The sequence below is a fragment of the Seriola dumerili genome, unplaced genomic scaffold (genome assembly GCF_002260705.1).
Source record: "Seriola dumerili isolate Sdu_G_001 unplaced genomic scaffold, Sdu_1.0 BDQW01001845.1, whole genome shotgun sequence".
Taxonomy (NCBI): Eukaryota; Metazoa; Chordata; class Actinopteri; order Carangiformes; family Carangidae; genus Seriola; species Seriola dumerili.
Window position 1 is genome coordinate 111,210 of NW_019176100.1, and position 14,240 is coordinate 125,449.

Genomic DNA, 14,240 nt, shown 5'->3' on the forward strand with positions numbered 1-14,240 from the left:
TATTATTATTATTATTATTATCATAATAGATTAAAAACCTTCACTGCTGCTGTTGCTGCTGCTGCTGCTGCTGTCTTCACTGCCGTTGCTATCAGAGCCTTCCTCTTCTTTCTCATCTTCATCGTCCGAGTAGAACTTGTCGTCGGACTTGGACTGCTTGGCCTTCCCGACTAACGGCGCCCACTCTTTCACCTGAACAGATGAGGTGGAGCAAAGGGAGGCAAATTTAAATTGCAACATTCAGGATTAATAATTTACTTACAGATTTTGAATCAATCTAATATTTTATTCAAGAATTATCAGACTGTTGTTGCTAATGTGAAGAAAACAAACCAGACAACAACCTGTGGACCCAGCTGGAAGGAAAGCGTAAAGCATCCAGTGTTTGAAGAGTCCGGGACAAAAACAGTTACCTGATGTATTTTCTGTTAAATCTGCATTATACTTAAAACTAGGAATAAAGTTTGTTGACACAACTGTTTATGTTCCCTTTTATTGTTGTTTATTGTTTTATTAGATCCCCATTAGCTGCCATAAAGTAACAACAATAAAGCTTCAGCTGGCTGAGGGAAAATAATAGGATCAATAGTATCACTCGCAGAAAAACAAAGCCCTTTAATTTGTGTAATTTTTGTTCTTTAACTTATAACAAGGCACAACAAAGTTGTTGTGTTTGAGCTGAATGGAGTAGGTGTGCATGAGCCCACAACACAAAGCATTTATACATCTAACTCTGCACAAGGAAAAAAAAAAACAAACATATAAATCGCTCAGTGAAAGTATCGATCATCAAATAGCGCTCACTTATCTATTCAGAGCCGAGTTAGACATCGAGTGGTGGGAGAACAATCATGTTGGAAGCCAGTAAAAGTCTTTTTCAAACACCAAATACGTATAAATAGAAATATTTGTTGTAGCAAACGGAACTCACATCATTTTTAGCCAGAAGGTGCGGACGCCATTTCTGACGATGCTCACAATGCGAAAATATTTGTTGGTCCTTTGCTCTTGAGAGTTCTGGATAGGAAATCACTTGTCTATTTGTGTACTTGTTTAATTATACTGAGGTGCTTTGTCTATTATATTTACTGTGTGTGTGTGTGTGTGTGTGTGTGTGTGTGTGTGTGTGTGTGTGTGTGTGTGTGTGTGTGTGTGTGTGTTTGTTCTAATGTAAGAAAATCATAATCAAATATTCAAAAGAAATTTCATTTACAAAAATAAAACATAAAATGTTGTGGAGTATTTCCAGCTGCATATAAATACACATCTGCTTCTCTAGTGAGTATTTGTGGCAGCAGAATGGTGTGTGTGTGTGTGTGTGTGTGTGTGTGTGTGTGTGTGTGTGTGTGTGTGTGTGTGTTGTGTGTGTGTCTGTGGTAATGAAGGAACATGTCAGCCAACATGTGTGGCTCGCTGATGTGTTCTTAATAGTTTTTGGACAACAACAGCGCTCTATGGCACGAAATAAAAAGACACATCAAGCTTTGGATACACGGACATTTTTCTGCAGAAATTATAAATATAGTTTAATATGCAAACAGCCACTTTCTGAGGCTTTTCGATCGCTGGTCTGTTGGACTTTATATTTAGAGAGGGGTCACCCTGGATGATGTTAACACCCTCTGGGAGGACAGCTAGACAAGAAGCCGGTGGAAATATACCACTCATCATTGTTATGTCTGCCTCCATTTCAGCTGGCACTTCATTTGGTTGGTAATGCTGAGTAAGTGCTCGGGAGCGTCGACAGTCGTGACCCCTGATGTTGTGTTGATACACAATTATTAACGAGCCTTTTGAAGTGATACTCCTTACCTAATATATTGTTTTCAACTTCGAGCACTTTGCCCTTCCAATCATCAAATATTTGCTAATCTCTCAGTTAAACCATTATCTGTAATGTAAACAACGTCGAAAAGAAACAGCATCGTAATGAGAGTTTCTTGGTGGGAACTGTGCAATCAGCATCACTTTAATATGATTCATAATGAATTGCTAAACTGCAGCAATGAATAATGATGCATTTCACACCACTACAGACACCAGAAGCCTTTACTGTCACAATATACATGTGTAGTCTCTGTATTTCCAGCAATATAATATCACAAAGTAAACATCTTGTGATACCACCCACAGTTTTAATGTCAAAACAATAAGAAAACCGCAGCATCATCGTCTTATTTATGTTTGCAGAATAATAATTTCTTATTACTGCCGACACAGCCAGTGAAAGTGAAGAGACGATAAACTACCGGAGCATTTTTGAGTTAGAATTAGGCAAGTGTGAAGTGTAAGTGCGGCCCTGTTCACACCCGGCATTAACATGCGTCTTCAGTGATGCGATCACAAGTGGTCGGTTCACACCTGCTTTAAAATCTGATACCGATTCTGACATGCGGCCCAGACCACGTTCGAATGGTGGTCTGAGTGATCGGATCTCAAATGTGTCTTCGATGCGTCTCGGGTGCGTTCACACCGGAACTTGTGATCTGATCACCAGAGACAGATGTTAACACTGGGTCTGAACAGGGCCTGTGATGAGAGATATGCGATTCCTTACGGGCTCGATGACCTCCACGTTCCTCACAGACTGGTCGGGAGCAACCGGCGGCCAGTCCGAGAGCTCCTGGTATCCAGTGGCTTTGGTATTGAGGCTGTGGGAGAGAGTGCCCAGCTGGTAACGGTCACGATCTGGAAGCAGAGGAAATGAAACTGAGAAGCTGAGAAGGCAGGAGCGGTGGAAAGAAGGCAGTGATATCAAAGCGAGGGTAAACAGATTAAAAGATAAGTCTAACGAATGGCAGTAACCTCGGTCTGTCTTTAATGAGGGAGCCAGTGACTAAATGTCACTGTATACAGAGCTTTAATGTAAGATCTAGGCATCCTCTCCGTGCATTTAACACACATTCCCTCTCCTCCCTCCCCAGTGGTCAACACAGGAAGATAATCAGTGTCTGTGCCTTGGGAGGTTTGCTCTAAAAACTGTGCTTTGCTAACAGAAAAGAGAAAAAGAAAGAAAAAAAAGAAAAAAGACTTCAGTCGTGAATATTAAGAATGACAGGGGTGGTTAACGCTTTCCATAAACATCCAGTAGGTGCAAACTGCCTCTGAATTTTAATGTTGTAGGAGGCCGTTTCTGTCCCTTTTGTCAGGGAGGGAGAGAGAGAGAAGAGACAGCTAAATGAGAGAGATTTTTTCCCCCCTCTCAGTGTCTGAAAATGGTTAGCATTAGCTCAATAATTTACCCATCTCATTAGTCCAAGGTAAAGGGGTCTGACCTAACCGCCCTTCAGAGAGACAGACACACCAGAATAATAAAACCACCGCCTGAATCAACTTTGCATGCCACTGGAAATGGAGCCGCTCGATGCGAAATAGAGGTCCAGTTAATATGTATTCAGTGATTGGCTGAGATGAACTACCAGGCACACGCGGGAGAAGAAAGGTATTTAATCTTTAACCTGTTTAATGTTTCAAAACAAGGATAAGAGGTTGATATTATAAATGTATGAACTACCTTTGAAGGCAGACTCCAGCACCGGAGCGGGTTTGGGCGCCAGCAAGATGCGTCGAGCGTACTTGTTGAGGGCTCCGCTCTTCTCGTTGGGGACTATCAGCTGCCGTATGAAGCGCGTTCGGTCTCTGATGTCGTAGTTCTGGTCGTATTTGCCCAGGTTCAGGATGTACTGGGTCAGCAGCTTGGTCTGGGGGGGGGTAGGATGACATGGTTGAGATATTTAAAGCACGTAACCTCCCATAAAACCACAACTTGTTGTCTTTACATTTCTGTTTTTCTTTGTGATTAAACAAACATGATATAATATATATAAAGTTACGAGCTTTATGGCTGTTTGTAGGTGTATTGTCAAACTGTGGATAAAGCCTCAGGCGCTGGTTCTCTCCGTTTCCAGTTTTTAAAGCTAAGCTAAGATAACTACTTCCTGACTTCCGCTCCGTACTTCACACATAGATACGAGAGTGGCATCAATCGTCTCATGTAACTGTTGGAATAAAAAAAACAAAAAAACATATGTATTTCCCAAAATATCGAATTATTCCTTTAAAAATCAGTAAAAGCTGGAATATACTGCATATAACTGAGCATCTTTCTCTCTCTGGAGAAGCCTGGATAAGAAGGGCACTTGCTCTGACATACGTTACTCTGGCAGGAATAAAAACAAAAGCTACTGCTGCCACGAAGGAAGCACTACAACCCGAACCCTTTACTACATTGACTCTGTGTCTTTCTCTCTGCTCCCCGACACATTACACAGAGCTGGAGGTTTAATGATGTGCTCGTTTGAAGGTGGTGATGGTGGGGGGGGGCGCGTCTGGGCTCATAAACCCAGCTCAGAGGCTAAAGTCGGCCCATCTAACTGAATGGCCCTGTAGACACCGAGCTGCGCCGGGAGATGCGCCATTACACTAAAGCCGTCTCATTCGCCGCTCTATATTTAAACCAGGCGTTTAGCTCCGAGCTGCAGACGTGTTCAATTACAGCAAGACAAAGATGTTTCTTGTGAAATACAAAAAATGAAAGCAAAGATTCATGACCTCACATTTAGACAAATCTCAGAAATCAGCGGCATTAATCCAGCACCACATTCGCCTCACGCTCGGGTCAACACAACAAAAAGTGTCTCAGTGCCGGTTTTCTGCGTTTTATTCGTCACCTGTTTAGAGTTGATCAGGTAGAGTTTGGCTGCCAGGTTGACTGTCTGCAGCTTGACTATGTCCTCCTCGGCTGTGAACGTCTTGGCCATCTTACGAAGGACATCAGGGGCGATCTTCGGCACCCTCTCACAGTACTCTCCCATCAGCCACAGGATGCTGGCTCGGGCCATGGGGACCTGCAAGTTCAGGTGAGTTATATTGTTATTTTAATTCATCTGTTCCTGTCTTAACTTTTCATGTTGAACAAATGCGTTATTATACCATATAATAACAGAATGAATCGTACCGTGATGTTGTCGAAGAGCTTGGCCATGTGTTTGATGATCTCACTGTGCTGGGTGGGCTGAGTCTGGAGCAGCTTCTTGATCACCACAACGCTCTCGGCCACCACCGTCTCTGCAGAGACGAAACAAGTTCTCACAACAACACAAAAAAACACACACAACTACACAGTCACACTGCCTCATTATACTGTGCAAGTTAAATGCGTCATAACAAAAGGTAACTGCAGATATGTGCGCTCAAAAGAGTTTTACCGTCTCTGTTGGAAAGGAGCAGCACCAGACCGTTGAGACAGGTGTCCGTCACCTCAGAGATGTTGGTGGCGCACCTGCCGATGGCCTGAATCGTGGCTGCCGCAAACGCCTTGTCCTGACTCTTCACGTAGGTCTGAAAAGAGAAGAGAAGTTCAATACGCGAAATCTCAAAGTGGACACTAACCCATGACTGTAAGAAACAAAACGCAAACCTGAAATTCCCTCAGAATAGTGGAGATGTTTGCTTCATTGGCGAGGTTGGTCAGGATCTCCAGCTGCAAAGATCAAAAGGGAGGTTTATAGTTAATGTCTAATAAGGTGGTTGTGGTACTGGCTCAAGTGGTAAAGGTCGATAAGATTTTTGTTTGTCAAATGATGTTCAGAAATTATTTCAAAGCCTTTTTAACCTTTGTAAAAGCAGAAGGTGTTATCTTTGACAGTTTTCTACTTTTAGATGTTCACAAAACCGGTTATTGTTCTCCACGTCTTTGTGTAACCTCACCACTGATGCACAGTAATGTCTGCACAGATTTTATTCTACAGCCACCAACGTACACATTCACAAACTTGAAGGATGATTGCCACCATTGCCCCTTATTTGCGCCCGTATTGTAGGACACTAATGTACATGATGCACAAAGTAAACAGGCGGTTACCTTCAGTGTTTTGATATGTGTAGCGTCTGTAGATCTGACATAGAAACTCTTCATGTAGGGCTCAAACATCCCCTGTTTGAAGAGAATTCACGTTATTACACATCCTGCATCACTGCACGACGGATTTACTGTTCCAGGAAAACAAACAAACAAACAAACAAACAAAAACTTACTTTTCTCTGAATGGACATGGTGGCGATGTTCTGCAGCACGATGTACTGCACCTCTCTTTGCAAAAGAGAAACAAGATGACATAATCAGACATCAACAACATGGACACAGAGATACTGCGAACTCAGTGTTAAAGGTGTTTTATTTGAAGTGTTGTTCTGATTGGCTGACTGTTTTCTGAGTGATCTAATAAAACATATAGCAGATTTCAGGTAAAAACACTCAGAGAAACAAAATCCTGCAAGGTTTGGATGGTGGGTCCAGGTGGGCGGGGCTTGAGGCGTGGCTGAGAGCTGTGACTGCTTTGTTATAGAAGTCCTGACGGCTGGTTTTAAGGCTCAGTTTCTGAGCAACGACTGTGTGAATTTCTCTGTGGAGGCTCTGATACTTTCACAGTATTAATACAGAACCTAGACCTGATCTATCATCAAACAACACATGGAAATTCACCATTATACAATATTTAAGTCATCTATCACAGATGACTTGGGGAGGAGGCAAACAGAGATGCAGTGTATTTTTCACGTTACCTGTGGCTCCTTAATAGTCGAACCAGTGACTTGGTGACAATGCTGACTTCATGTTTAGGGGCCAGATGCCAGTAAAGCTGAGCGACAGACATCACCACCTGAGAACACAACAACTCAGTTAGAAATGAAAAAGATTAACTCTAACTTGATTTTTATGCTTTTTGAACACTTGGAAAAGCACTTTTAAACTTCTAACCACTTATCTCTGTTACAACACCGACAGTATGTTTGCCATCTGTCAACCCAAGCTAAAATAAAACACATTCGCTCACATGCATTTCTTCGGGGCTCCACAAAGGCACTCATGACATGACTCTATAAAGGTAATTTTTCAGCGGCGCTTTAAATAGCCAGAGGACGTGTGTCCATCGTTGCAGGCAGAATGGAAAGGTTCAGGCGTCTATGAAGATGGAGGATGTCACCGTGTTGTCGCGAGTAAAGAACCAGCGTGTCACATTTTAATCAACACTTTCATTTGGGAGCATTTTTCCTCCCGCTGCCACACAGCGACAGAGACCTTGAGACTCTTGGGTGATGGAGATCTGCACTCACTAGGTTTTTTTATATATATATATATATATATATATATATGTGTGTATTTTTTTCAATCTTGGGGGGGCAGGTGAGCGCATGTATTCCTATGTCTTTGAGTTATGTGTCCAGGTGTGTATGTTGTATTTGTGTAAGAAAATGCATCTCTGGTATTACTGATGGGCGATTCAACTGACAGTGTATATACGTCTATACAGGGCTGCAGCACTAGTTATGATATGAGATATGAGCAGTGGCTGCACTCAAAAAACCTACGTTTACCAAATGTTAATATCTCTCAACAGGTTAAAAAGCTGCACATACACTTGCACACACTTTAACAATGGATGTCCAGCAGCTTCATCCCAGCTGTGTGTTCTTTCTACGCTTAATGGCTGCCTTGCAGATAACGAGTATAAGCCTGTGTGACTCACGGCAGTGTTCCTGCTCTGCAGCAGAGGTTTGGTGTTCCTCAGCAGCAGCCTGTGATCTGGATCCATGACGTAAGGCTTGGCCTCCAGCTGCTCCTTCTTCTCCTCAGAATCCGAGTCGTAGAACGTCTTCTCGTTGTTCTCATCGAACGTGGCACCCTGAAACACAAACAGCACAACACATCACACTAATGCATTAAACTATCTCTTTGAGGTGTAACCTCAAACGCCCGCCTGACTACGGAACACATACCACCATTTTTCCAACTGATTATTACCAGCTGAGTGAGTGTGTGTGTGTGTGTGTGTGTGTGTGTGTGTGTGTGTGTGTGTGTGTGTGTGTGTGTGTGTGTGTGTGTGTCCTGGAGATACCTACTCTGTACTGTCCCACAGAGGTGGTTTTGAGGACTTTAGCAGGTGTTTATGGACTTTATGGACTTCCCCTACCCGTTTGTGATGGACAACAATCCAACTGGATCCTGCTAGTGTCATATTCTTATAATATGGGTCAGCAATATAGAGTTTAAATTTTAAAAATCATGCATTTTAAAATGTCCTACAACAGCTGAACACTACAGTTTACAGGAAATAATACTCAAACAATCACTTGTTTTTGTACAACAGTGGAGCTCTATGGTCCAGAGAATCGAGATGTATCAGGCTTTGGATACACAGACAATACTTGTTGGTAGGATCCGTTCACTGCATTGCCGACAAAAATAAAATGATGAAGTACCCCCACACTTATCCTTTGAGATCAGACAGACACAATGATAAAACAAGATTCATACTGACAGGATATATTCATGATTGTGACCTAGAAATAAGTGTTTTATTATTAAGATTTCTTGTTGATATTCAGGACACTCGGGGGCAGGTGTGTCGCTTCCTGTGGTGCACATGAGATGCATCTTGCATCTCTAGGAAACTAACTGGGTAATTAGCATGAGCAGGAGTTGCTACCGTGTCTGCTTACCATCAAGGATGCTTACAAAGTTGAAAATAAAAATAATAATAATAATAATAAATACATTTGGTGAATTGTCACTGTGTGGATTTGGACCCCCGATGGGTTTTGGTCCTTCGGGGTCACGAGTGGCTCACCTCCTTCCAGGGGCTGATGAACTGCGTCCTGGCGTAGCGTGTCAGCATAGAGATGATGACCACCTGGCCCCACTCCTCCACATCCACCAGCAGGTTACACAGCTTCCTGTAGTTCTTGTGGATCAGGTCGATGCGATCCGGACACACTTCTTCGAACGACATCACCACACTGCCGGCCACTAGCTACAGGAAACCATTGAGGGGATGGAGAGGAGCAGAGCTGAAGCAACTTATGAGGGAAATACTGTTGAATTTCTTTAGTTTTCTTTTTTTTTCTGGAAGCTATAAGAAAGTGTAGCTGTTTACAAATTGAAAGAATACTTTAACTCTTAAACAAGCTGTAATATACAGACTCCAGAGAAATAAAACACTGGTTAACAGATATGATGCTGAACAAAAGAAGTACTATTATTGCACTAAAATAAAATCACAATGCCAATTTACTACTCTGATTACAATATACACAGTTCAGCCTCTAAGAAGCTGCATGATAATTAGAAGGAAAATGTTTGCTCTTAAAAGTTTTATAAAACCCTATGAAGGAAATCCATCAATAAGTGTTTCTCACACCTTCAGCGTAAATTATATCTTTTCTCAGGTACAAACCTAATTTTATGTTCAATTCACGGGGAAAGGAGCACGAGGAGGGAGCCGCAGCTGAGACAGCCAATAATCAACCATATTTCATTGGTGGGAGGAAAAAACCCATTTGGCTGTTGCATGCCCCCCTACCACCTCAACTGCCTGCTGGCTCGCTGACTGACTGTGAGACTGAGTGAGTGACAAGGCGGTGTGTATTAATATGCAAACAGCATTATCACGGGCAGGCAAGGGTGAAGAAGAAGAGAAAGGGAGCAGAATCTGGTCTTCCCAATTAAAGCCTTCTGGCCCCCGGTGGCCCTGTGGGAACCCGGTGCATTTACCCATCAGCATTGTCATGAGCCTGCATTGATTGTGTGCGCGTTTTTTCTGTGTGTGTGTGTGTGTGTGTGTGTGTATGAGATGTGTGCGCACGCTGCTCCTGTCTGTAGATTCTCCAAGAAATCTGGGTCTTAAATCCGACTGATGATTGGCCTTTCTGACAGTTACATTACTGATGCTGATGAATGAATCACTGGAGGAGCAATGCAGCTACATTTTAGTGTATGAAGTTATATTTACCGAGTGACCCATACAGAAATTCTACATACATTCAAGGACTGGCACTTGCAGGTGGATACAGCTAGGGTAATTACATGATACAGCTAGCTTAACGCCAACAGTCTGCACGTTACCAGACGCACTATACCCACGGTTGCAGGTTTATTATAGGTACATAGCTAAAACTAAGGTTGAACAATTAACCAAATATTATCAAAATCCCAATATGGCTACGTGCAACATCCAAATCTCAGGAGCTGGATTTTTTTCTTTATATATAAAAATGTATCGCAACATACCAGAAAGAAAGCATTGTGGTGCTAAAGAGACCCCAGCCAACAGATCATATTCCCCACAAGGAAAGGAACATTGTTTGGTACAAGCCGCAGCAAAAATCACAGTTTCAGTGGAAATAAATTTTTTTATTTTTTTGCATATCATTATGCACATATATAGTTAAAACTAATGTATTTTAATGCATCAGTCCTGCAGTAAATCCTACTTCATTAAGAGTACAATGTCCAGTTTGTGTTGAAACTGTTTCAGGGAGGTGTTGATTCAGCTGTGTGGTGATTTTGGAGGCTGCTGTCTGTTGTTGAACTGTGTTGCATTGAACACAGAGAGGTGTGTTATTCAGCCTCGCCTCATTAGTGTAAAATGGAGTGGACAAAATAATAGAAATACTTGTCAATACAGCTCAACAGCACCACAAACTGCATCCTCCAGATAATAATATTGGTGAATCAACAACGTCTCTAAAAACAACACAAGCTGAACATTATAACCTTCATGAAGGAGGATTTATTACAGGACTGTTGCATTAGATTGGATTAGTTTTAGCTAGGTGTACCTAATAAAATGCATACTTCGTCCATGTTTACTGCATATCTCTGTGATGATATTTACAGTATGTCGCAATGAGTACAAATATCTCACCGCTCTAAAGCTGCATCTAATGAGTGTGCTTTCATGACTTTATCTATTTGATTCGCTCTAGCGGGACAAATTAATGTCTGAGTGAAAGAGCTGTGTGATCCGTCTTTGGAAAATAAACTGTGTAGACTTTCTGCAAATATGTGGAAACCGACTCAACTATGAGTGTGTGCTATAGGAAATTCCATGGGTAATTAGAAGCATAATTATTAGATTAAATTACTGAACAAGCTTACCTCCTTTGAGTTAGAGAAGCTGGTGATAGTTAGGGTTCCAAATGGAACGAAGCCATCTTGAATTATCTATTATTAGTAAAACCTGAGCTTTTCCTGCTTTGCTGGTATTTGCCACCACTGGCCACTTTGTTGGTTTGATGGTCTGAAATTTCTGCCACCAACCCAATACAAAGGAGGTGAACAGGATTTGGTTTGTGGTGCTCAAAGTATTATTAAATTACATTACGTTACTCTGAATAATCCACTGAATGTGGTGTGAATTGCTTTCACAGGGAATAACAGAAAGTAGTTCCAATGAAAACTGTTCACAACGACCAAATAATGATGAGAAGCACTGTTCTAATTCACAGTGTAAATAAATAAAACTGAGTAACACAGGCTTGTATTTATGTTAGAGCAGAGCTTCACAGCAGATTAAAGCAGATCAGGTCTCTAACAGTCGTCAGTTATAGAGTATATACGTTCAGTGTGAACCGGTGTGCATTTTTTTTGCACGACGGCGTCATCCTCGCCTGGCGTTCTCCCCGGGCCTCCCCTGTCTCTAAGGCTATTACAGGCGGCACTATTTCTGAGCATGTGGATCCTGCTGCAAAGGCTTTGTGCATTCTCTACCAACTTCCCCCATTAGACACAGCTCCAAGGTAAACTACATGCACCATCAACAAAACTGACACCCCAATCTATGGAGTTCATACACCCTCCTCCCCTTCCTCCTCCACCCCCCCGACCATATTATCTACCCTGCGTGACAAGCCGGTAATGGAAAAATCACACTAAGCAAATGGTTCTTCTAATAACAATAAATTTCCTATAAAATTATGAAGGGCCCAAACCGTTTCCTTGCATCTATTTTGCTATGAATTCTAATTAGGGTGCCAGAGAGGCAGAGAGTGCTGGGTCATCACGCCAGAGACAACGTGCGCCTTTTTGATTGATGGCCCGGTGTGGGGTCGGCCTATCCTCCCTGCGCTTGCTCCTCTCCTGCTCTCTTCCCTCTCCCTCCTTTTACTCTTAAATTAATGGGCGTCTCACCTAGCCCCTAATCATAGTGCCCCCCTCCCCTCCTCGCCCCCTGCCCCTCCTTTCTGTTCTCATTTCAATTTTGCAGAAGGTGCAGGGGAGGGAAGGGGAGGAGGGGGGGGGGGGGGAGGTAGGGGGGGGGGGGGGTTGCATGGGAGGGATCGATCATTTATCTTGTAATGGCTGGATAATAGATCCATCACGGTAAAACAGCTGCACAAACTCCTATGTTGTCTCTGTCATCAGGCCTTCCCATTTTCTCTTTAAACCATCCTGCCTATAAGCAGCCCCCCGTGTGTCACAGCCATTTAACCAAACAGGCACATCTGTAAAGGTAAATGTCAGGAGGCCCGGACAACGCCACAGCCTGGAACAATAACCAAATGTTTCCTGCTTTAACAGGCAGCATTGTGACATCAGCTAAATAGCGTTTAGCTAAATTAATTCACTGACTTGTAGTTAAATTGATCGATTAACATCACATACAGCAAAATTGCATTATTTGCATTGTTTTAAGCATAACAGTGAGGTAGCAAGAGAGCTTTTTAAAGTGACTGTGACAAAGAGGTTTTTAACAGCAGACATTTTGACTTGTCATAGCCATACACTGTGAATAAAGATGGACGTAGCCTTTTGAAGCTCAGAGTGAGCTGCTCTGCTGTAGCCACCTTGGCAGCGCCTGAATCTACCTAACTCCTGGCTAAATCCAAAAATGGGCAAAAAGGTGGGGCATGTGTGGGGCCAAGATTTTGGTGCATGCAGATATGCTCACCCACCTGTCAATCAAAGCAGCACGCCTTCAATTATGCATATCTTTAAGCCCTAATAAAATTTTAACAGGTGACTTATATAAAAAATTCACCCCTTGTACAGTTGTGAACATGTTTATTAAAGCACAGGTGCAGTAAATACAGTCAATGATGGCTCCTCTGCCTTTGAATATTCCAGTAAGCCAAGGCAGTAATCGAGCATGCACAATACCTGGACCCTGACACTGACACATCTAAATGGACTGCAACCATCGTTATTGTTATTGTTATTGTTATGTGTACGTATGTTAATGTGACAGGCAACCTGTCCAGCATGTTGACCGTCTCTCGTCTAGTGCATGCTGGGATTGGCACCTCAGAGAACAAGCAGTTTAGAAAACAAATACACAGATGTTGCTAAATACAGAACTAAGTTTCATTACCTGCTCATAATATCAATTCATGCAAGTGGAAAAGAATTTCACTGTAATTTCACAGGTTCTCTAATGCATCATCTCACTATTATTAGAGACAAGTTGAGGCTCTCATGAGAGATTTAAAGAAAAAGAAAATCGATAGCAGAGACTGAAATATAAATATGAACTTTTTCTCACTAGTACAGGTGTAGTATCAAAAACACTGGATCATATGTTTCCCATGATGCAACCAATAGGATAATTTTATCCCTACCTTCTAAATGCCGACATCAAACAATCAAAGTCACATCCCACGTGACTTCCTGCTACAAACGTGTGGCTGAAATAATCCTGATGACATCAACAAAATTCCTGCAGAGCTACAGAAGGCATTATACTGTTGTATCAGGCTGAGTAATACTGCTAATGACAAGTAAACTGAGATTTATGTGTTAAATTCTGTGGAGTGGCCCTTTACGTCAAGCCACATATTCCCCCTTCAGTTACGCACCAGGAACAGCTCACTGCACCGATTCACCTCCGAGACATCCTCCCTATCGTGCTGCAGTAAACTGACAAGAAGACTGTCCGCTGCTCTAAATGCTACATGGTACCATGTCCTAACATCATAAAAATGCATCACTTGATAGCTATTAAGTATCCACTATGTTTGGGTTTTTTCACCATTCATCACCAGCTGATAGTGCCTGTGCGTCTGTGTGATGATAGTGCCCTCTCTCTCTGTCCCCAGACTCACGATGTGGGCTCCAACGGGGAGAAGTCATCTGTCTTCGTTAGCGTCTGGGGCTAAATATGCTATGCATCTGGTACTGGGCTTTCCATCCCCCCTTGGCCTAAGCTGCTTTGTTTTGTTTGTATAATGATAGGTATACGCCATGAATACATAATTACGGCAAACTGTGCATGACTTGCACGAACAGAGCCCGATGCACTCTGCATTCTGTAGCCAACGTCTACATATTTGAAATTGGCATTTAAACACCCTTAGTATTCACTGTGACCTCCTCAAATTAATGTGTTGCCTACTGACTTCTAATGGGCTGCCTGCATTGTGTCTGTGGCTGGCCTAAACACAGAATTTGAGAATCCAGCTCA

The 14,240-nt window shown here is 42.4% G+C and overlaps 1 protein-coding gene across 2 annotated transcripts in view; it reads right to left on the reverse strand.

The window, feature by feature from the left end:
* The window catches only part of ap3b1 (adaptor related protein complex 3 beta 1 subunit), a 55,539-nt gene that overhangs the window by 27,768 nt on the left and 13,531 nt on the right, over nt 1-14,240 (reverse strand). For both annotated transcript variants that reach the window (XM_022768814.1, XM_022768813.1), the window contains exons 7-18: nt 8,631-8,813; nt 7,530-7,685; nt 6,565-6,662; nt 6,037-6,091; nt 5,864-5,935; nt 5,420-5,482; nt 5,208-5,340; nt 4,958-5,067; nt 4,671-4,847; nt 3,515-3,701; nt 2,558-2,688; nt 39-192 (exon numbers count right to left, since the gene is read on the reverse strand). In XM_022768814.1, coding sequence (XP_022624535.1) covers nt 39-192; nt 2,558-2,688; nt 3,515-3,701; nt 4,671-4,847; nt 4,958-5,067; nt 5,208-5,340; nt 5,420-5,482; nt 5,864-5,935; nt 6,037-6,091; nt 6,565-6,662; nt 7,530-7,685; nt 8,631-8,813 — 1,519 coding nt within the window. The remainder of the gene's footprint in view (nt 1-38; nt 193-2,557; nt 2,689-3,514; nt 3,702-4,670; nt 4,848-4,957; nt 5,068-5,207; nt 5,341-5,419; nt 5,483-5,863; nt 5,936-6,036; nt 6,092-6,564; nt 6,663-7,529; nt 7,686-8,630; nt 8,814-14,240) is intronic.